Raw genomic sequence first — 22,620 nt, 5'->3', positions numbered from 1 at the left:
AGTGCCTGCTAAGCCAGTAAGCAAAACTTGCAGCCCTGGTGATTTATTTCATAAATCTGTGGCACTGGTACTGAAAACACTTGGATTTAAAGATTAAGCGTCATGTCCCAATACTTTTATTCATGGTGTCAGGAGCCTATCCCAGCTGCCACAGGATGAGAAGCGGGGTACACCTTGGACAGGTGGCCAGCAGGGCTTCTCTGTGAGAGAGCCCCCCACCTCCAAAAAATCACATCCCAATAATTCTCCTGTGATTACTGACAGTGCCACCTTGGACTTTGTCCTCTTTAGCAGAGTCTGTTGTGTTTTAGAATTAAATAAAGTGCTTGAATTGCCCTCAAAGAAACTGACTATTACAAAAAGCTCAGTCAGATTTTTTTAGGAACATGCAAATAAAGGTTTGACACACTAATTTTGCCCAAATTACAATGATTTTACTAGTTTGTACAGAATATAAAACAATCTGAATGAAATTTTCTGTCTAAACTTTGTGCTGTTTGTCAGACTGCAGTTTAGTCTTAGTTTTAGGCTTTTAAGAATTTGACAAATAAAAGCCGGGACTACATACAGACAAACTGAAAGAGAGCATTAATCACGCGCGCGCGGCACGCACACACATGCACTCACACGCTCCTAATTCTGTGTCCTAATTCATGTCAGCAGGCTTGCTTCGCTGACAGACAGTGGCCGCATGCATGCATGCAGGTCTTTGCTCTTTGCTGCTGCATGCGCCAAGAGCCATCTGTCCTGTAACAGAAAGAGCGGCGTAGATTATGTTGTCCAAAGAGAGAGAGAGAGAGAGAGAGTGAGAGAGAGAGAGCGAGAGAGAGAGAGGGAGGGAGAGAGAGAGAGAGAGAGAGAGTGTTTGTGTGTGTGAGAGAGAGAGAGAGAGAGAGCGAGAGAGAGAGCATTACGCACACCCTGATCTAGTCCACACAGAACTAGTGTGGCGCACAGACAAGCGGCAGCCCTCACAAAGTGGGAAGTTTTCGCCGAAGGATTCAGTGTAAAAATTAATCACCTTCATGTCGACTCTGTTGGATACTAACCCGCCGATGCTATGGTTACCTTTATTACGGTAGGAACAATTGATTTCATTTAACTGGGTGCTTAGTGGAGTATTTTTGTCGCTGCAAAACTCTTTGGTTCTCTGACACCAGGTATAAGCCAAAGTGTACGACTTGCTCAACATAATTTAAACGATGGTAACAGACTCAGATGGTTTCTTATGAAGTGCATAAGAAACCATCTGACGGCTCTAGAGCTGCTGGATTTACAACTTGCACAAATGGCTCAAAAAGTTTCAGAAATTCTGAATTTGGTAGAGAATCGTAGAGAAAATAAGATGTCATATTTAGTTATTTAAAAGAAACAAAAACAAAGTGTGTTATTTTGTGTTCACCGACTATTTCACCTTTAAGCTTTGGTCAGTAAAACCAAGTAAAAAGGGAAACCACCCAGAATGGACAAAGTAACTTATGTTGCACGTTTCCCTCGGAGTTTGTAACAGGTAGACTTGAAGGTTGGCTATTTCCAAAGTTGGTTTACGCATACAAATGTTTGGGACTCCTGTTGTTCAGTCACACGCGGGAGTTTTACCTGTCGGAGGCAGCGGATCTGGCCGAATGTGCACGAGAACGATGTGCCTCTGGATTACCCACGCGCTAATTGCTCCTCAGCTCGCGGTTAGTGGCTGTGAAAGTTGATGTGTCAGGGATGACTCCTAAAACAAAGGTGGCCTGTGCGCACTGCTCTCCTTCTTTGCTTGTTCCTCGTTCCGTTTGTGTGCTTGCACGTTGTTTGTATACGCATGCAGACTAAAACCTGTTACACCTAAAAAAAAAAAAAAAAAAAAAAAGTGAGAGCTCTCCGGGCGCAAAGATACCCTCTCCAGAATCTTCTTACGTACTGAACTTGAGTATTGTAAACGAGTATTTTGTTACAAATGCGCATGCAAGAAACATTCCCAACCCATTCAAAATGAATGTGAAAACATACCTAAAATATTTGATTTGGGGTTGGAGTAGGTGCACGTGGGTACATTGTATAACCTTGTTCCCTTCCATCAAACCACCTCAGACTTCAGATTTCACTGTTGGCAGGTGTTAAATGAGTCAAATAATCCTCCCAGAAATACCAATGCTGCTAGCGGGTGCGTGGACTAACATGATGGCCTGATGAGGCGTGTGTATTGTAGGATCTGTGGTCTGGGCAGCTTTGTGTAATGGCGCGCATCAGTGGGCGTATTCAGCCTTTTTGGTGGATGCGTCCCTGCTGCTGCTTCTCCTACACTTTTCTGAGTACGTGCGTGCGTCGAAGTGTGTGTGCACGCCAAGAGGCCGCCGGAGCAGCTGTTGCGGTGGCGGATTTGAGCCTTTCCTGACATGCAGACACACAGCAGGACGAGGAAATTAGGACGCATGGAAGGAGGCGAGAGACGGAGACACCGGCTCAATTCCGTAACTTTATGGGCACTTGAGTCAATTATGGCCTCCCAGGCATCCTGAGAGAAGCTGCTGCTCCAGCTGTGAGCTGTTGCGTGCGGGCATGCCATGCAGTTCTTAGCGCAGCTGCAGTTTAACAGCGTTCATTTTGTGCTTTACTGCAGGAGGACTGGAGAAAAAATAAGGAGTTGGGGTTGTGAACAGCGTAGGGGCGGTGCTCAGTGTAAGAACATGAAGTACAGTAGATGGTTAAAAACACAATAATTTTACTGTGGACAGTCCAACTTTTTTCTCTTGTTTATGCATCTCATCTCATAACTTTCTTGCATAGTTTTTGTTCTACTTTCATTTCTTGTGGCAGTTTTTCTTTTAAATTAACTTGGTTTAAATTCCAAGAGGAACTTGAGAAAACATGTCGGGAAACTATGAATGCGCAGCTATCAAAGGACTACCGCCAAAAACACAAGAACCAAAGATCAAAATCAGAGCGAGCTTATTTCAACAGAAACAAACGTAATGAGGCATAAAATCAACTTTAACGAATGTGCAGAGTGAAAATGGCAGAGGTCGTACCAAGAAGCTTGGAGGTGTAAAAATGTGCGACTGTAACCTTATACAACACCAAGAAGTGTGCTTAGTACATTTTCCCTGACCAGATAGAAACTTAAATAAAGAAACAGATGCAATCACTCGTTCTGTTTAATTGGTCTCTTGTTGACCGATGGAGTTGGATCGGAGCGTCATCCAGGAAAAAACAGTCTGGGTGGGTCACCAGTGTTAACCCATCACAGATGTTTTGTGACACTTCCAGAGGGACTGACTAGAAGCAGTAGTGTCCTCGAACCCCCTTCCTCTTCTGGAAATCTGTTCCCCTCAACATGTGATGTTTTTTCACCTCTCCTCGTGCTGTATAATTCACTTTACAGCTGACATTTTTCCACATATCCAGAAACTGTACAATTAAATCTTTCCAAAAATGGCAAATTAGTTTGATTAGATCACAGAAAACAAGGCAATCCAACAGATGAATGAGGGAAGAATAAAGCAAAAATGTATATCAAAAAGTGCTACATCGGTTTAACAACTTTTACCATGAAAAAGAAAATAGTACATCATCTTTTAAACACAAGCAGGCTTTCTACAGAATCAGTGTTGGGATTTTTTTTTTAGGGGGACAAACCCAGAGAATCAATCTTGGATCCCAATCTCAGCTTTTTGTGGCTGTAACGAATTTGAAATTCATTTAGAGTTATGCAGAAATAACTACAGAAAAGTCCTGTGCTATTAACATACTTTGGCTAAAAAACAAACTATTTAAAAACATGTATAGTGTGCTCATTTGGTATATTTTCCTGAAAAAATTTTTTTTAATTCAGTTATTATTAACTAACACTGATGAGGGCATTCTTCCAGGATAGGCCTACTGCTCGTACTCAGCTTAAGGTCCATGCAAAATCCACAAAGGGTGATGGTCAGCAGGGAAAAAGTAATCATTATATTCATCATGTTTCTTTTCAGTACTGTATTCGATCACATGTGAGCTGAGTGCTCTTGCTGAGAGCACAGAAGCCGAAATGTCTTGATGTTCAAATATTCTTGTTGTGAAGTTAGTTAGTTTAAAGCAGTGGTTTTAAAACTGTGGGTCCCACTAGTGGGACATAGAGGCATGCTAGACATGGACCAAAAAGGAATATCAACAGGTATCTGCTTCTGTGGATACTTGGATACACCACTTTTCTGATATCTAGCGTTGGAAAATGTGCTAATTACCAATATATTCACAAAGGCATTTGTGTGTGCAGTACAACCTCCCACACTGAGGGGGAAAAACAATTAAATAATTAAATCATGAGGGTACAAAGCCTGTAATATGCGATGATGCCTGTGGAAAAACTAGCAAAAGTCGGCTAGCTTATCTAGCATGGGACAGCTTCCTATCTTAGAACTTTGTGGGATAATGGGAAAGGAGATTTCTACACTAGCGCTTTGTTCTCCAGTACTCAACTTCGACCACACAATAGGAGGCCTTTACGACATAGGCTTCGTCAGTGTCTGTGTACAACTAAAAACTCTTGCTCGGCACAGCAAATAGGAAAATGGCACCACCTTATGGTGCTGTTCACCAACTGCATTTTACAAGTTAATTATTAATTGAGATAAATTCCAAATAAGGCAGACCACTAAATTCGATAAATGAAACAACAAATAAAGTCACAAAAAATCATGCAAAGTCATCGCTCAGGTTTCTGACTGTTTTTTCCAGTTTCTGGTTCTGTACTAAAAGAACATCTGAACACGTTCTGCTTGGTCTGTTTGAGCCTGTTTCTGTTTATAAATTAAACCATCGAAGATGGAGAAGATGCAACAAAAAACTGCAAACTAAAACAAATGAAAAACATTCAGAAACGATGAATTATATTTGTCATTTTCATTACATTGTGTTTTGTAATCATCTTTTCTACATTTTTGGTCAGCCATAGAAACTTTAATGCAGTATTATGGGTTTAGATTAAACAGAAAGTAGGCAGAACATGTTCAGTCTAGCATTACTATTCCATAAAATACTTGGAGAAGTGAAAGTGAAGAAATGTCACCTTCACAAGGACCAGTAGTAACTTTTCTGGTCCCAGAGGTCCATCTATAATGCCGACATCTCCAAAAGCCCTCGACTATGTTTCTGCTTTTTGAGATGCTTTGTGAGTGTTTTGCAATTAAAGTCAAGTACTTGAGACATCAAGCACTTTTCTTAAAAAAAAAAAAAAAAAGATTTCTGGTCAGCGAAGACCCATCTAGATGGAGTTAAAGCCTTAATGTCAAGCAAATGAATGAAGAGCAATCTTCATACCAAAAGAGTGAGGAAAGCAAAATATTAGTGGGTTTAGCATGATCTTTAATTTTTCTCCTGTCATCCCTTTCTCTTTGGTATGAACCAAGCTGATTCTTTCATCCTATGGTCACAGATTCTCAGCTTCGCCTGCTCTGACATGGTTTACACATTTAGCAGAGTGTTTACGCTGCACATTCTTATGACTAGTTAGAGCAAAACATACTGTAAGGATGGGGATTAGGCAGCTCTGCTCTGTAGAACAGAAACGACACAAAGCAAGGGAGTTGATTGCAGACGCATGTACGTATACATACTCCACAATTCATTTAAGACATTCATTACTTTGACCTGTAACCTTGACTCTTGCTGTGATATAAAAGGCTCTAAATGGAAATCCTCATTAGCACAGTTCTGTTTGCTTGTCTATTTTTTTTCTTCGTTTTCTTTAACGGTAATTCCCACAATTCCCAGAGAGTTAGAGTAGATAGAGATCATGAGGTTTCAAGGTGAGGCTTGGCCTTCCTGGCAGTGCAGTCATATGACAGTCCAGCTGTCCTCTTTCTGTTCATTTTGAGCCGGTAATCTGCCTCCCTGTCTCAACGATTTTCTTTATCTCTCTCACTTCCACTGTCTAGATCTTTATGTCCTTCATTCTTCACTCTTTACGTCTCCGTCCCAGACATTTTTCTTTCCACTCACACTATTCCAAATTAAGAGGGAAACACTGTGATGAATTCCCATAAAAAGCTTTTTAAGTGGTTATTTAAGTATATACATAAAACCTGCCTGGCTAAACATAAGAGAGCTAGTATTCCACTATGCTGTCTTATGACCTTTCAAAATGTCAGTTTCTCCAGAACAAATTAATATCTGTTTAATGGAGTTAAAACAGTAGTAGAAGTACCTAAATACCTCACTTTTTTGTCACTAAATTTAGAGACTGTGGCTGACTGAAAGCACTAAATGAAATCCTTTCAAACATCTCCTAATGGTCCTAATCTGACCTTGCACACAGAACATTTATGGGAAGTAGGTAACTAATCACAATGACTGCTTCCTGTTGGATTTCCAGGACTAATTATTTGACTTGTACATTTATTTCGGGCTATGTAAATTTAAGACATAAATCTGAAACACAATCTTAGCCAATATAGCTTAGCTCCTCTCTGGAGGTCAATGCCAGCACCAGGGTGACTAAATCCCAAAAAAACAAATGTGGGCCGAAGACTATGTTTCTGTGGGACAATGTGGGACCTGTTACTAATGCTGGGAGGTAGTCTGAAATGTTCTTATCTAACTTAGAAATAAAAATAGAACTAAACTGTGCAGGTGCACATCACGCAGAGCCAGTCAAAATGTGGGACATTGACTCAGTTTGTAGGACAGGGGGAAAAGACCATATAGTCCCACATAAAGAGGGACATCAGGTCACCCTAGTCAGCACTGAGGGGTAACATTTGCATCCATATTTTTTTAATTGTTTTTTTTAATCCTTATTAAACAGAATAGAGTATCAGCTTTTCAAGTAAAAATTCATATCATGTGGAGATATGCTTCGCTGAATATCTTAAATTTACCAGGAGTAGTAAAAGTACTCAATAGTGGATGCAGGGGTTGGATTGAGGGGCAACCACAGACAGGCCTGGCTACAAAACACAACCATTAGTTAGCACACAGTTCTATGCACAAAGTCATAGAACTAGAGTTATGTCTAGTAACCACCAGTGACTTTTTTTAATGCCAGATTGTTTTATGAAACCGTTTGTCTGTGTTGTTTTTCTCACTGGGTCAAAATAAATAAGTAAAACTAAATAAAATAAACTAAAATAAAATAACAATTCTATGCTATATATCTATATCTATCTATCTATCTATCTATCTATCTATCTATCTATCTATCTATCTATCTATCTATATAGTTCTTTACTGTACTCTATTAGTTTCCACTATCTTTTGTATTTAGCTACTCGACTATTCCCTTCGTCAAAAAGAGTCTGATGGTCAGATGGTGTCTAAAAAGATTATGTACACATTTTCATTATTTTTGGTCACACTAATCCAATTTGCAACCTGATTTCATTTAGTTGTTATATCAGATTAAGATTTGGGGTCTTTCACCATTAAAATGATTATGGTTTCCCCGCTAAAACTATAAAACTGCAGGCAAAGTCAGGTCACATTCTCTTCCAATCTGTCAGTTTCAGCAGAGATTTATAGCACCCAAGTGGCCCATGCGTAATCTGTAGTGCTTCTCACATCTGCTAAATTAACAGTCATTATTTGATTTGCCAAGTCATGACATGGAGGTGCTGCTTTTACTACAGATTATGTTGTCTTTCATTTCTTAACGTCACGTCCATGAAAAATGACTCCCTTGTTGTTAAAGGAGGAGGGGTTTTGTGTTTTTCTCTACTGTTTAGCAGCAGTGGGATCCCTTTTGGATAGCAGTCAACTTTAGTGCTTCATTGAAAAAAAGAAAAAAAAGCACACATGTCCAATGTGTCTAAGATGATGCGCAATCTTCTTTTTCTCTGTAGAGAACGAAATGCCTATAGGTGACGTCTGTGAGGACTGATGTGGCCACCTTTGATATTTGAGCTGGCAGTTGTTCAGATGGCCTCGGAGAGAAACCTGCTGCCTGGTGTTTTTAACACAGTCTCATAGTCATTGCACACAAACTGAAATCCCTATACATGTCCCCTCATATGGTTTAACTCTAAACCAAACATAATACTAATCCCGACCAGTGTTGGTCAAGTTACTTGAAAAAAGTAATCAGTAACTAATTACTGATTACTTCCCCAAAAAAGTAATCCCGTTACTTTACTGATTACTTATTTTCAAAAGTAATTAATTACTTAGTTACTTAGTTACTTTTTAAAAACACGATTTACAACCTGAATAGATAAAGCAATAGATCTTTCAGCCCAATTCTACTTTTTCTGCATAATCCATCATACAAAATGTAATCAAATGGAAACGTCTCTTTTTAAAACTTTAAACTTTAAATCTTTTAACTTCATGCATCAAGCAAAAATTTAATTATATGCAACATTCTCTGACTGGAAGAAATTTGTTTAACATTTAAACCTATTTTCTGCACATTCCAGCACATAAAATAAAATATTTTTTTTGTGTTTACACTCACTCTTTCAAATAGATGCAAGTAAAACACAGCAGAAAATAAATAAAATCAAAGACTAGCGGTCCTGTTGCTCTATTTTCACCTGTAAAGCAGGAGTGGGTTAGGCGGACGTTTGCCCTGGTGCAGGTGTGCCGCAGCGGTCAGTGGAAGAATCCGCGAGTTTCTCTGTGAATTTCACATTACGTCGTAGCGCACTCGGTGCTTGCTTAGAAGTTTATGGGGTTTTTTCGCTGTAAAATGAAGTTTTCTTCCCACGCACAATGGACACTAATGTTTTTGTCACTTTTTATGGAATCAAACTCAAAATAAGGTCAGTACTTCCACGCTTTAAACGCTGCATGCTCATACTCTCTCCCGCACTCGATATATTATCCATTGTTGATCTGCACACAGCTGTTGTCACGAACGTCGCACTCGCTTACATCACTGTCATGAGACATTCACGGTTTTAGTAATGCAGTAACGCAGCGTTCCTACGTGAAAGTAACGGTAATCTAATTACCGTTTTTGCAATAGTAATCCCTTACATTACTCGTTACTTGAAAAAAGTAATCAGATTACAGTAACGCGTTACAAGTAACCCGTTACTGCCCATCTCTGATCCCAACTAATGCTTATCCCAAAGCCCAAAACCCCCAAATTTGGGGTAATCATCAAATAAATGTTTCCAGTGGCGTGAAACATATTGGCCATACTAACATGGTTTGCCATCTTTCTTTCTTTCTTTTTCTTTTTCTTTTTTTTTTAAATTCTAGGTAGCCATCGTTAGTGTATGACATAATATGAGTTTTGTCACATTTAAGCTAAAACTAAGTTACAGACTAACGAAAATGTAGAAATTAAGTCTGCAAAATTTATGCACAGAATTCTGGGGTGGTCTATACCAAACAGTAAGCCATAATGTTAGTCAAATAATCCATTAAAATGCTCCTGAAGGTACCAACACTACGTACAATCAGTGAAGAAGTCTAATTCAATGTTTTAGGCCTAGCAGACGTTGGCCTGGGTTCCAGCTGCCTGTGACAGGACTCCTGTAATCAGTTTGGCCACACCTCTAACTCAATAATCCAGGTGGATGACTTACAAACATCCAACTACCTCAGAGTTAAAGTGAAGCTGTCAATGGAGGCTAAAAATGAATACTGTCACAAGTGGCTCAAGAGGAACTAGAGTTTTTACTACTTCCACGGTGGCTTCATTTTTCAGCATTCTTCAGCTGTCCCTGGATGCTGTTGTTGGCCTATCCATGCTTTTATCACTCAGGAATAGAGGACTGATTTTACTGATCTCTCTATTGCATTAGTGACATTGGTTGGGGGCAAACACACCCTGTGGATACATTTCTGGCTGTATGCTGAATTATCAATTCAAGTTCCTGTTTACAGGGTACTCCTGAATGTACAGGCAACTATGATTTGATTACTTGATAGGGAAGAAAAAACAAAAGCATAATCATTCTCAGCCAAGTACTGAATTATGTTTTGTTTCGTGATTTTCAAGTTTAGTGCATTTTCAATGTGAACTATAACTCACACTGAATGCGATGTGTTTCCTATCTGTGTGTCAAGATTTGACTGAGTTATGCTGAATGAGCGAGAAGACGAAGCTTGGATTTATGACTTGGGTTTACCACACACAATATGTTTGACTTCCCAGTATAACTGGTCAGTAGGTTCATATGTGTGTAGCATTAAATTAAGGCTGCCACGATTAGTCGACTAGTCACGATTACGTCGACTATCAAAATCGTCGACGACTGATTTAATAGTCGACGCGTCGTTTGAAGCTTTGTAAGATCACAAAAGACGCAGGAATAAGTTGTAGGATTTAAGAGTGTAATGACGGACTGAAACAGAAGATGGCAGCACTGCATGTACAAGGATGCCAGCTGCCGTTAAACTCAGAAGAAGAAGAAGAAGCAGTGTCCCAGAATTCATAGCGCGGCCCTGCTCAGTTTTCAACAATGGCGGCAGCTAGTTAGTTTTAATATTACTCTTATTATTTTTTCTGGGTCACAAAATAAACGTTTAACATATTTTCAGGCGAGAATGTAGCTGTGTAAACCTCAAATATCTGCTCAGTTTATCAAGACACCGCATATTTTCAAAAGCGCTCCGACGTTTTCGGAGACGTCTGTTACCCACTAGCTCGATAGCTACCCGGGGTCAAGGCTCACTAGAGCCCGTGAGAACACCGGACTCCCTGCAAATCGTTTTCAAACCCACCACCGTCTTTCGCTACTCAGGTTAAACATATATAAGTCACTTAGATAACGTAAAAATGTTATTGTTTGGCCTTTTTTTTAGTATTTTATTTGTTCCTGAGTAAATCGGTTTGGCTGAGATTAAAGTTATAGTTTATACACGGCTAAATAAACATCAAGCAGACAACTGATTATCAGAAGTGTGAGATGTTCGAGAATATACTCCGGTGTCCCGTTATATTTTAGATAGCAAAGAGTTTATTAAACTTCACCGAAACAATCTGCAAATCTCATTAAATTTAATAAACTATCATCTTGTCTTTATTTTTAGTTAGCACATACCCTAAACACTTAAAGCTGTAAGCTAATGATAGTTATATAAGAGCAGATGCATGCTGGTGCGAAAAGCTGTACGTTTTACGTCCAATGGATGCATGATCTGATTAGTCGACTAATCGCAAAAATAATCGGTGACTAGTCGACTATCAAAATAATCGTTTGTGGCAGCCCTACATTAAATCCATCATTCAAACATCTCAGTGAAGTAACAATAATCAAAGCACACTATAAGTGAAAGGAGACTTGTATAAATGTGGAGTGGTAATGCACTGGAAAGGCTGTTTGAATGATGTGTTTATGTGGCAGCTGGAAACATGAGAGCGATGCATGCTAACCCTATCACCAGACAAGAACGCTACTATTGGACTATTTTTCAAAAATCTGCATTACATATTTATGAAATATATGGAGCTTGGAACTATGGTGCAGTGTGTATTGAATCAGAATGAAACCAGTCTCCATACCCTTGTCTTCCACCATATTACTTCCACTGATGGCTGGCCTCTTATGGTCCAATGTAGTCATAATTCTAGTACTAGATGCACAAGCTTTGCGTGCTATGAAGGTGACTTACTCTTCGTCTGTGCTTTCCCTGGTGGTTTGCCTGACAGTAAGTTTATTTCCTGAGAGTCCTGTGTTCCTTTTCAAGACTGACTGGATGCTTAATCTGTAATCTGCACTATATCTGCTGCAAGTATTTGAGGCCTTTAATCTCACTTGTATTTCTATTCCAAGACCATTTAGTGATTTTACAAGCTACTTCACTTTTCAGTTTTTTCAGTTTAAGATCTGAAACACAACATGACCTGAACTGATTCTGCAATACTATTCCTTTTTTTCACATTTAAACATGAACAGTCTGAGGTATGTCTGGATAATGAACGATAAACACACTAAAGGAGTTGCACTTACTCATCTCAGGCTTTGGGTTTTGTAAAACCAAAGGGAAAGACAGCCCTGCTGTTATACCGTATATCATTTGGTATCTAATATCATGACTTCTTGCTGCAAGCATGTGGAAGGACAATAGTGGTTAATTTGCCTGCATCTTATAAGCATTGCAAAACTAATGATAAAAGAGAGGTTAGGCAATGCCTAACTTCCTCGAGAAACATGTTGCAAGTGATGTGGTGTGCTGCAACCCAACAGTCAATAGATGTGTGAAGGATAATTAAAGCTTCATGGGATATTCAAATGACTCAAATCTTTCAAATGATAAAAAACAGTCATTTGTCATAGTGTTTTTCCTGAGTGTAAAGGTCTTTATATGACTCTCAAACTCTTTTTCTTAATGTCATTAACTTGTACAATTAGTGGCACTATGCTTTTTGCAAGCCAGGTGTGACCATATTTGACAGGAGTTATCATTTAAACACCATTGTTGGGTGTAACACGTTACAAAGTAACACATTACTGTAAAAAACGGTGGCGGGTTCTACAGCTGAGATATAGACATTGCATTTATTTTTATTACACATTAGGTTAGGAGCAGATGGCAAATGCAAAGTGTGTCCAGGACAGAAACAGCCTCATTATACCGCTAACGCAACTTCAACTCTTTGCTGAGATCTGTACAGACAGGATGCTAATGCCAATCTAGCCCAAAGACAAGAGTGAGTCTTAAACTGAAGAGGTAACAAAGGCAGTGATCAGCGGTCAGGCTTGCAGACTCTGTTTGGGCTGGTTTTCATCTTTGCTTTGTGTCGTCGAGTTCTTGTTCATATGTAAAAACTAAAAGAAAGATCATATGTGTGTCCTTATTAGGATAGGGATTAGTGTTGGTTTGTGGGATTGTAGCCCCAGGGTTATATTGTTAACTGGTTATTATGAGATACTGCGTTTTGGGTCAATGTACGGAACAACAAGAAAATAGTGTAACGAATAGTGTAACCAATTATTTTTTCTGGAGAGTAATTAACTAATGTGCCTCATTACTAATGTGTAATACAGTACTTTTTTTGAACAACGATCCCAACACTGATTAACACAAGCCAAGCCTGGTTTTTGCAAGCTCCATCTATAAACATCATGGGTGAAATGCACGCACACACACACAAATACCAGGCGGTAAACGTGCTTTCTAACACAGCTAAGCTGAGAATTAATGCAAATAATTGATGAGTAACTCACTTTTGAAACCAGGTTCCCGTAATCTCTGAAGGAAATGCAGCTTGTTTGATTTTTTTGGCACTTCTACACTGGCTTCATCTTTCTGCCCCAGTGGTTTCCTCTTGCAAGAATCACACCAAAAATCAGTTGGCAGCAGCAGTTTTTTCCCCCTGGTACAGTATTACCATTGTGCTTACAAAAATGTAGTTTATCTCAGTTATTTGCATTTGGAACGTGATAACTAATGTGACAGAACCACAAGGTAGAATGTGTCAGACTTGGCAGCATGCAAAATTCAATCAGCTCAGACCAAGAGAGAAGAGAAAAATGAGTAAGGCTTACTCTTATTGTAGATGAATCTGATACTTTAAAAAAAAAAATATATATATAGTGTTTGAAATGTTTTGTGTTGAAACAATTAACTGGAACAAGCAAAAGATGAAATTTTCCACTCTAACATTTCTGAAAATAAGTTATTACTGTTGTTGTCAATGAATTTTCCTACCGAGCTGAATATTTCAATGGGTAGTCTGAGTATGTGTTATATATCCAGAGCATCAAACACTATCATTGTATCTAATGCCATTGGCACAAGGTGTTGTTTGGTGTTCTGGTCATATCGTAATTGGACACCAACGGATAATGATTCTGTTTTAAAGAATGATAAATCCACATTCACAGCAAAGTAATACTTCATTGTCAGAAGTTTGTTTTTTACACATTCATTTTTCTGTTTTGCTTTACTTCATCTTTTCTGTTGCTCTTGGTTAGGTTTCTGAATTAAATTATGTGGTTTAATTTATGTAAAAATACATTTCAGTTACACATCCTCAGTAAGCACTGATAACAGTCCCGAAACGGTAATGGCACCAAGAGAGTACTTTTGACTGCTAAAGGCATCTGTTTCAAATGTTTAACTACTCCTATTGGTGCTATCAGAATACCGAAAAATGATCCTAACAGGGTACGAAGTGTGTTGCAATGTGACACCCAGGAATCCTGAAGAAGCATACATATTTGGTGACTTGGGAATATAAACAGGTTAAGGAGACCAAGGTTAGAATTTTTTCCACATTCACCAAAAACCACATGGTTTGCAGAATACATTTACATTGCATGGAAATGTGACTTTTATTTTTCTAAACCACATTTAAGCAACTGCTTTGCCATTCTTGGTGGTGTTCAGATTGTGTGTCAGGTTTCAGCTCATCAGCACTTTTCATTCAGCACAATGTTTTTTAGCAGAATGAAAGAATTCAAAAATAAAGAAAGACAGAAAATAACGTGATGAGCAATTAGAAATTCTACAGTCCGTGTAATTTGCCAAACCAGTGAAAATACCAAATCCACAGCCAAAATACTGACAGGAGGTAGTTAATCATTCAGTATGTGGTGGTTTCTGCTGTCCAAGAACAACAGCAGTCTTATTTGGGCAAGAAGAATTAGGCGTGTGTCTTTAACATTTCAAATCCTTTGAGCTAATATTACTTTGTTGGAAACTGTAACCTTTTAGAATACTAATAAAATGATTTTTTCTTTTTTTGTAAAAGGGTTCCAAGTGCCTGACAGCAGAATAAGCACCAGCACCCAGGGTGGAACAAACACATGATAAATGACTATACTTACCATGACCTCTAATGACAGCATTCAAACCCTTAACTTTACATTTACCAAAGTTTAATCAGAACTCTGTAATCTGTACACAAAACTAGTGAGTCTGAGAGAAATGTGTCATCTGTGTCATTTATTTGGTCAGAAGTTACATAGCCTTGGATCACGTCTAACAAATCAATAAACACATTCACACAAGCCTGTATTGGTCTTTCAAAGAAATAGGGCAAAAAGTAATGACTGTAAAACACAGTTATCAATTTAGTTATCAGTCTGGCTTTAACTCCTGCCAATTTTCCTTTAACCACGGGACACACAGCCAGCAAAATACTCCTATTTGGATCTCAAGTCAGATGACAAATAGTGCCTGCGAGAACAAAACTGCAAAGCAGGTTCTATTGTGTATAAACTCACCATGGCTTTTGTCAGTTTGTTGTTGATTTTGCTGGCATGCTTGCAGAAATTTAGAACAGCTCACCAAGAGTAAGGCTGATCATGTGCGCCGAATGTGACACACTGCGTTAATGACTTATCTGATTGTCGTCCGTCCAATCTATCATCTATCATGGTTTGAGAGCTACTTAATGATAATTACCCAAAAGGAAGAGAAGTATAGATGCAAATCGTAATCTGACTTGGCAACACTAATCTGACTCACATGGTGAAAAGGAGGAAAAAAGGTGATGATTTTAAAACTGTGATGTCACTTAAAGTTAAAGGTCAATAGTTGTACCTTCTACATCTTTGAAACAAGCTGACAAAAAGATGGCGATTAGAAAATCACAGATTGTGTGAAAGAGAGAAGTTGGAGTCATCAAGCTCAATCGACAGCCATATGTAAAAATCAGAAAACAGCAGACATACATTAAGGAGCAAAAGCGGGAATGCACTTGCATTTGGCATCTCAAAACACTTAACTATCATCCAAGATTGAACAGGAAGCCTTGGCCCAAATATTGTCTGTTGGAGGGCCCTAAATAACAATAATGATAACTTCCCATCATCTTCAGCGTCTAGCAGGTTATAAATCACAAACTAACACAAAAGTGCCAATTACACCTGTAACTGTCCCAGACCAATTTAGGGCAAAGAAGAGGACACGTCTGCTTTTGATTAGGGTTCAAACTGGCATGTCAGATGAGTCTGCGTGCTTGAGCAGGCTGAGACATCCTGTAGTGCAACGATGCCAAAACTCCAATTGCCCATCTTACACGAACTGAAGAAAAACCATAGAGGCGTCACAAAACTTGCACTTTTGCAGATCAGGACAAGTCCTTTTGTTTGAGGAATTCTAAGATGACGTGATATGTGCCAAAGTGCTTGACACACGAGACAGCTTTTCAGATACAATTGCAGACATATAAAAAAGGCAGAGACATGGAGGCCACTGAAGACACAGTTGGCCAAAGAGACAAGTGTAATCCAATCACACTGAGAGAAGTCCACAGTGGACGTTCACAGCAGGCACACTAGAAGCAAAGGTTACTATTTTTCTTGGATTACTCTATCCTTGACATGAATTATCATGACATTTGCTCAGTACAGAGGGGGAATGAATCAAATATGTTGATTGTGTTGGTAGTCTGGATTATGCTCTAAGTAAAGCTTTAGTGCTATAAATCCTTAAAAGCCTCATGTTAGGGGAAATCATGCAGTTGTTTTTTCATATTGGTGACCAGTGAAGTGAAACTTATGGCTCTGTCACGCCTTTCATATAGATGTTCTTACTCTGACCCAGAGACATTAAAAAGGTGAGACTTGCTTCCAGTTAGACTCGGATAAGATGCAAGAAATCAGGAAATCAGAGTGATGTTAAAAAATGGAGATTAGGAAATTGCACACTGTGCGGTCACAAGAGATAGAGAGGAGAGAGGTTGAACTCATCAATCTCAATCAGCAGCCAGTCGACAGACTTCTTGATCTAACCAAGATAATCTTGCGACCATTACAGCTTGTTGGCAGTCAGCTGTGCAATCTGTGCACTCTTATGTCTAAATGACAACAAACATTAACAAAAATAGCTTGTGGATTGGGTATAAACTGTATACTGAAAAATGGACAAAGCTTTCAGTTTCTAGTTTACACACCAGACTCGTAAAATTTGTACAAATATTTAGTGCGTTAGAGATCTATCTTAATGCAGGGGTTTACAGCGACCACATAATTTTGGAGCATTTATATTTTTGGATCAAGATTTTTCGCAAATGCAAATAAACAGATCTGACCACTGAGTTTGGCAACAATTGCGCTTGTAGCTCAAAACATACACTGGTTCTGAATAATGATATGAAAATAGTAAAATAATTGTATTTTATATCAGACACACAGCTAGACGCTGCTCAGGCTCACTTGGCTGGGATACAGCTTCAACTCCTGGATCAAACCATGAAATTCTCCCTGCTGCTGCCTTCTTGCGACAACTGGAAGAACTCAGGATCTCAGTTTCTCCCTTTTCTTGTTTACAAATATCAGGACCACCTCATCATCAGTTGCTGTCGACAATAATACCCAAGCCGCTAGAGTTTGATTGTGTCGATTCTTCGGTTTCTCAGTCTGAACCGCCCTCTTGCTTGTTACGTTTGTTTAAAAAAAAAAAAAAAAAAAAAACTATAATGGGAACACCCAAAATACTCAGCTTGAAGCTCTGAGATGGTACTTCACTAACCTGAGGGTGATGTCACAGCGGCCATGTCTTTTATACACAGGTTTGATCAACAAAACAACTCATCTGCCACTCATATGATTCGCTTGTCGTTGTTAGGAACCGTATGCATACAGCTGCACATTTAACCTGTTTTGCTGGTAGTCTCTCTCGCCAACCATTAATCCAGGGAATACTTCCATTATACACTGACACATGCACTCTCACGCACACAAAGAAGCCAGGTCTAAGCCACCGTTGAGCCGTTCAGTCTATTCCTGTGTGATTCTATTAGGCTTGACACTGGATTAGCTCCCTTGATCTCTACATCTGATTTGGATTGGTAAACTATTACTGCTCTCGCTCTCTTACTATTCCCTCACTCTGCGGTTTCCTGACAATCAATCTACCGCATACACATACAGTATCTTTCTCAGTGAACAGATCACACAGTTCTCAACTGTCAGGTTACTCCTGTGCTCGGTCTTTGTTCACTCTTCTCCTGCGGCTTGATGCCAGGCCTGCGGAGAAGCTGCGGATTTAGGTAAGTGTTGGATATGAAATCTACTTAAATGTAACTCTGGAGTCCTTTCAACAAACAAATGTGTCACAAAGTGCACAGGAGGCAAAAGAAAAAAAAAGCAGGAAATTGATTTTTTAAAAATAGGTCAGGTAGAAGAGACCAGAAACACTGCTCAGTCCATGAGTGCATTTGGCTGTGTGTAATTCCAGCCAAAGTGGACTTTGTCAGATGCAGGACACAATTAAAAACCACATCAAGGTAGAAGAGGATTTTTTTCCCCTTTACTCTTTGGGTAAACCACAGAAATCCAACTCTGACCATCCCTGTTGTGTCTGCATGGCCTGCTGTGTAAAAAAGAGATGGCTAGAGGCTCTCTCGTTCCATTTGTTCCTCTCTCTTTCACACAAGGACTAAACTGGCGTGTGTCAACACTGCAGCACTCGTTTATTCAATGGGGTAGGGAGGGGCAAACGTACCACTGAGGGTGAGGAGTTTGCAGGTTTGCTTTGCCACCCAAACACTTCAACAGCTGCTTTCAATCTTTATTTTTAAGTGTGAAAGCTCTGATAAACCAACGCATACTTCAGTTACACAGCACTGTGTAATGGTGATACTCTCATTCTGGGAGTGCATGGTAACCTTCTGTTTCAGTGCTCCACTCGCATTTATCTGACATTTAATGCAGTCTTAATGCTTCACTTGGCAGGGCTCTAACAGGACATCATCAATTTTACAGGTTTACCTATTTAGGCTCGCTGTTACAAATTAGACAGGGTTTAAAAGATCTGTAGGTTCATCTGATGGGCATATAAAAGATGACAGGGATTTGCATTTTGGGAATTGTGGGATCTCGCCACACTTAGGACTAAATAGCAGGTCATCTAAGTGCCTACATTTTCACATTAATGTCCTACAAGCCTTGCAACTTTCTGGAAGTGCAATAATAAATCAGTGCTGAACAATCAAGGTAAATCACAAATAAGTTGTGCAGCTGAAGAAGTAGTCACAGGAGCACTTTTAAAGTTTAAAGTTTAAAACTTTCAATACATCCATCCATTTTCTAACACTTATCTGGGTTTGGTTTGTGGCCGGCACATCTGCCTACCTCTTCCGGCTCATCTGGGGGGACACCAAGTCGTTGCCAAGTCAGCCAACATATATAATCTTTCCAGTGAGTCCTGGATCTCTGCCTGCACCTCCTTCCATACCCCCCCAAAAAACCTTACCTAGGAGGTGTCCAACCACCAAGCAAAACCTCAACTGGCTCCTTTTGTTGTGGAGGAACAGTGGCTCTACTCTGAGCACCTCTTAAATGCCCAAGCTCCTCACCCTATCTCTAAGGACGAGCCCAGCCACCTTTTGAAGGAACTCATGTCTGTCATTGCATCCATGACCTCATTCTTTCGGTCACTACCCAGACCTCATGGCCATAGGTGAGGATGAGAAATGCTGATTGACCAGTAAACTGACACCTTCACTTCTCTGCTCCGCTCTCTCTTAGGCTACGTCCACACTAATGCGTTTTTAAATGAAAACGCATCGTTTTCTCTCCGTTTTGGCCTTCCGTCCACACTGACATGGCATTTTCCTCAAGGAAAAACGCAGCGTTTTGGAAACACTCTCAAAAACATATACCTTTCAAAACAGAGCTGTCCCGTCGTAGTGTGGACACTCGAAAACGCAGACTTTCTAAAACGATGACGCATTTTAGTCATGTGATGCAGTCATGTGACCAATTAAACAAAGATAGCAGAATGCATTATACAGCAGTTGTTTTGATTGCTCTCAATTTTGACAGCCCTAAAAAAGATTAATATCAGTTTGTACATGCTCCAGATAGCGTTTCTTCAAATTCTTTAATTCTCACTTGCTTTTGCGCATGCGCAGGACTGGAACGTAAGCGTTTTCGATCGTTTCAATGTGGACGCACAACTCTGTGAAAACGACTGAAAACGCTAGTGTGGACGCGGAGCGTTTTCAGACGAAAACGCCGTTTTCAAATCTATCCGGGCTAGTGTGGACGTAGCCTTAACCAGAACAGATAGATTCAGCTAACCACTTTCATTTGTGTCATTTTCTCTATGTTCAGCAGTGAAACTCATGTGTACTCTCTGATTTTTTTTAGTTGTTTCTTGGGTGATTTTCTGTTTTTTTATTTGTAAGCAGGTCACTCTGGCACTTATGTGCTCATCCAGGGGAACAATCTGTCAACAGTTTGAATACTTTATTGCAGATTTCAGCCAATGGATTGACTTGATGACAGACAGAGCCCAGCAATGATGGGCTTTCCAGCATGTCTGCTGTTCATCCAGCAGTTCAAACAAGAGAATTTAAAAAACAATGAAAGTATAATTTACACATTAAATTACATTTATAGCTCAGCTGTGAAAAAAATCTAAGACCTAAGACTAGTAGGGTTTCCTTGCCCCACAGCCTCCATGCAGTCCTCTATTTCTGTAGAGTCACAGCCAATCTTTTTTCGGCTTTTATTGCTATTAACATCAAATCATGACAATTTCAGAAACAGTTCTAGCTGTTTTCTTCTTGACCCTTTTTGAACAGAAAGTGGGGAAAAAAATATAGCCAAAATAAAAAAAGACACAAACTGTTTAATATATATAATATATATATAATATTTACATTTCAGGAAATACATTTCTGCTTAGATATGTCCAGACCAGAGATCCCACAGCAACTTTGACCCGCCTTTCTGTTTTCTACGTCAAATGGCTGAGATCTTGTTTTGTGAGTCGTTCTTGAATACAACTAAAACCCTATTCCCATGCATCATGCATGCAAATTGTATATATCACAGCTGCAGCATGATTGTCCTCTGAGCTATGGTGAATTCTTTGGCACACTCAGAAAGTCAAGCTTTGAAAAATAAGGTTAATATTCATCGACCTAAACCACAATCTCTTTTACAAACCTGCCCAAACAATGGAAAAAGAGCAGGAGAAGTTAAAGGAAATACTGTTTGCCCTTATTTTCTGTTATATATAACACACAGTTACAATAGTGGATGCTCATATTAAATACGACAAAAGTTTTAAATAAGACTTTCAGTCTAAGTCTGAGTAATCCCCAGAAAAGCTCAGGATCAGTTTTTTCTACTCTTCACTCTGTATGCCAGTGAAAGCTGATATCCATCATATGGCCCTTTCTCCTCTCCTTTAGTTTGCTTAAGGAGAGGAGAGTGTGCTGTTTCAGACAGGCAGTTAACTGAGGAGTTGCACCAAGTCTTAGTGTAAGATAAGCAAGCTATTCAAGACCCAAAGGTCTCTTTTAAGCCTAAAAATTAATATAAAGAAAATTAAAAGTATTTTTTCTAAACATGTTGCAGTACTACCTACCTCGGCCACTATCTCTTAACATCAAGGTTATGCTTGACGGTCAGGACTGTGATGTTGTAACAGACCTGTAACCATTTACACTGGCATTTGAGGTGCATTCGTGCGCTCCTAGGCAACGAGTGATTTAGCTCAGACGTAAACATCACTGCGGTGCTGAAATTGAAATGTCAGCACTGCGAGAAATCATAACAGAAAAAGAAAACACTAGCGGGGTTTTATGTGGAAAATCTTATCTCTTTCAAGTGTAACAGCAGCCTCCCTCTGTGCCGCACGGGAATCTCATGTTTGCAAACACTGACCCGTTCGCACACTCCTGCCTGCAGCCTGGCCATGCTGCAGCAGGTTACCGAAATTGGAAGGTGCACAACAAGCGGAAAGAACACCAGAGCACATGCTCGCAAAGCATGTGCTCCAGCAGCTGTCATGTCATTTTTGGCCCCCAAGGCAAGCTGCAAGCACTGAAACAACTCTGTTTTGTACCTTTATTGTATGAATAAGTGCAAAATCCACAACAAACAGTTTACTACATTGCTGTGTGGTTAGAAAATCACGAGCAATAGTCCGTCTTTCTCCTGTCTGTGGTTTATTTTCTCAAGGTGTGTGTTCAAGCTTGTTTTTTCCTCTGAAAGGTAAAGGAATGCCTACCTGTAGGTATGTACATGTGTACGTACATGTACTCTGAGTTAGAATTCACACCCGACCTGTGTGTGCGCAGACAGCAGACTTTCCTAAACACACAACACTTTGACCTCAAAATGCTTTGAAGCTTTCCACTCCCTCTCTTTCACACAGAGCTTTTATAACCACACACACACACGCACACACACACTGACATCACTTTCCCTCTCTTGAACACACACAAATACGCGCTACAGCGGAGCCATGGACTCTACAGCGGCCGCGTCGCTTGCTTTTGCATCCACGCACGGGCACAAACTAGTATTCTTAAGAGATAATCATTGTGAATGTGGATGACTCACCTGGCTCATGGCAACAAAACATTCAGAAGGTAATTCACTGTTATGATTGGAATTCTGCCCTTCCCTGCACTTACCATAACACCCCAGAGGCTTGAAAGAGAGCGAGGTGGGAGGTGGCAGAACGTAAAGGCGCGACCTTAATACATCTTTCTGTTTTCTACATCAAATGGCTGAGTTGGAAATCTATTTTTCAAGATCTTGTTTTACGATTAGTTTTGAAATATAACAAAAACCCCAAGCCTTGATGATCACAGGCTTGTACCACAGCTTTTAGTGTGTCACGGGTAATGCTTGAAAATTGTGGGACATTTCAGGTATTCTCTTATCAGTACTCCACTTGCTAACCCTCTCTGGCTGTTTATCATTTTCCTTACTTTTGCCATGCTAGCAGGCCAGATGGTAGGGAATATGAGTTTTTAAAATAAAAGTATATTAGTTGGAACAG

At 39.6% G+C, this 22,620-nt stretch overlaps 1 protein-coding gene across 1 annotated transcript in view; it reads left to right on the top strand.

Annotated features, from left to right (window-relative positions):
* The first annotated feature begins 918 nt into the window (after positions 1–918).
* The window catches only part of ntf3 (neurotrophin 3), a 38,454-nt gene continuing 16,752 nt past the window's right edge, over positions 919–22,620 (top strand). Inside the window, exon 1 of the mRNA XM_005460408.4 lies at positions 919–1,078. Coding sequence (XP_005460465.1) covers positions 1,061–1,078 — 18 coding nt within the window. The 5' untranslated portion in view covers positions 919–1,060. The remainder of the gene's footprint in view (positions 1,079–22,620) is intronic.

This window comes from Oreochromis niloticus, linkage group LG17 (genome assembly GCF_001858045.2).
Source record: "Oreochromis niloticus isolate F11D_XX linkage group LG17, O_niloticus_UMD_NMBU, whole genome shotgun sequence".
Classification (NCBI taxonomy): Eukaryota; Metazoa; Chordata; class Actinopteri; order Cichliformes; family Cichlidae; genus Oreochromis; species Oreochromis niloticus.
Note: the sequence above shows the minus strand (reverse complement) of the source record. Positions and strands in the feature narration are given on the sequence as shown.